Source organism: Diabrotica undecimpunctata, chromosome 3, assembly GCF_040954645.1.
Source record: "Diabrotica undecimpunctata isolate CICGRU chromosome 3, icDiaUnde3, whole genome shotgun sequence".
In the NCBI taxonomy this organism is placed as follows: domain Eukaryota; kingdom Metazoa; phylum Arthropoda; class Insecta; order Coleoptera; family Chrysomelidae; genus Diabrotica; species Diabrotica undecimpunctata.
Window position 1 is genome coordinate 94,471,212 of NC_092805.1, and position 1,770 is coordinate 94,472,981.

General features: G+C 34.9%; 1 protein-coding gene across 1 annotated transcript; it reads left to right on the plus strand.

The window, feature by feature from the left end:
- Positions 1 to 800: 800 nt before the first annotated feature.
- On the plus strand, positions 801 to 1,322 carry LOC140435966 (uncharacterized). The gene has a single exon (XM_072524677.1). It carries the CDS (start codon positions 801 to 803, stop codon positions 1,320 to 1,322), a length of 522 nt encoding a protein of 173 aa, XP_072380778.1.
- Positions 1,323 to 1,770: the final 448 nt, after the last annotated feature.

The following is a 1,770-nucleotide window of genomic DNA, read 5'->3' on the forward strand; positions in this document are numbered from 1 at the left end:
GCTATTACTGTCTGTAATCAGCTTAATGTCACAATTATTAAAAACATTTTTAAAGGTTATACATTCAAGAATATTCAGAAAGTGTGAAGTAAATATGATTAATAGACAGTTTGGCTTTCGTAATGGCTTTGAAACAGTAGAAGCTCTGTATATGCAGTTTCACAAATTATTCTCAACAATGCCGACACCAAAAAAGATCGTTTCGTCGCATTTATAAAAAGTTTCCAACAAAGCTAAACATAACATTCTCATTGAATGTCTAAAGCGACAAAGACTCAAAAAAATGAGATATACATAGTGAGAAACCTCTATTGGAACCAACAAGCTGTGGTAATATTAAATGGAAATAGCACGGATGCGCAACAGATAAGTTGAGGTGTGAGATAAGGCTGTGAACTTTCACCAAAAGAAGCAATATCTTAAAACTTTACCAACTTAAAGACTCTAGCTTCACTCACAACTACAAATAACAATGCATGACTGGTAAATCAGTCGAATGTGTCTTTGCCTCAAGACATAAAATCTTTTCTATCACTAGGTCCAAGATTTTCACTACCAATCTCAGTGAAAGATATTGATATATACACATACCTAGCACACATTAAGTTCTGTATTAAAAAACTTCCTACAGAATCACAAAACCTGCAACGTTCAAAAATCACAAACATAATTACTAACCACATCAAAACTAACCGTACATCAGTCCATCCATAACTATTGAAACAAAAACGACAAAATTTCTGAAAGACTATCCTGACATTATAGTAACGAGAGCAGACAAGGGTAACACAACAGTCATAATGGACAGAAAGGAGTATATCACCAAATCAGTTGAGCTTCTCAACGACCCACATTCCTATAAAAAAATCCCCAAAGATCTGACTCCATCAGTAGAAAGGAACACTAACTTACTGATAAAACAACTACATGACGAGGGACATATCACCACCAAAACAAACAAAGGATTAACTAACTATACTGGTACCACCCCAACATATTATGGACTTCCAAAAATTCACAAAGAGGGGTGCCCACTACGTCCTATTATTGCATGTAAGAATGCCCCCACTCAATCCTTGGCTAAGTATCTAGCAGGTATTATTGACACTTCCTTTTCTTCTTACAATACCTACAAAATTAAAGATTCTTTTGAATTTGCAAATAAGACCATTGAGTTTTTACTACCTTCAGGATATATCTTGGCGAGTTTTGATGTTACTTCCTTGTTTACCAACATCCCTCTTGAATTGGTGGTTTCTATTCTGACAACTAATTACCATCTGATTGATCCGAACTGTCAATTCCCAAACTACTGTTCCTGAAACTGATTACCTTTCTGTACAACAATACATATTTCACTTTCCAAAAAATTATTTCTACGTCCAAATAAAAGGAGCATCCATGAATGGAGGCATATCCCCATCTTTGGCAGAAATTGTAATGAACTCTCTTCTTCACTACTGTACTCGAGAAGTTGATTTCCAGTTCGCCTTCATCTACCAATATGTAGAAGACCTCATATGTCAATCAACTACACTCTTAACATATTTAACTCCTATAACACTCCTACAATTTACTGTCGAAACAGAGGAAAATAATATGGTGCCATTCCTCGACACTAATGTAACCAGACATAAGGATAATACACTAAGGTTGGACTGGTAAAGAAAGAAAACATTCTCAGGTAGATATGTGCCTTTTCACTCTTATTATCTGGATGAAGAGAAGATTAACATCATCAAAGGTCTGAAAAACAGAATAAAAAGAATT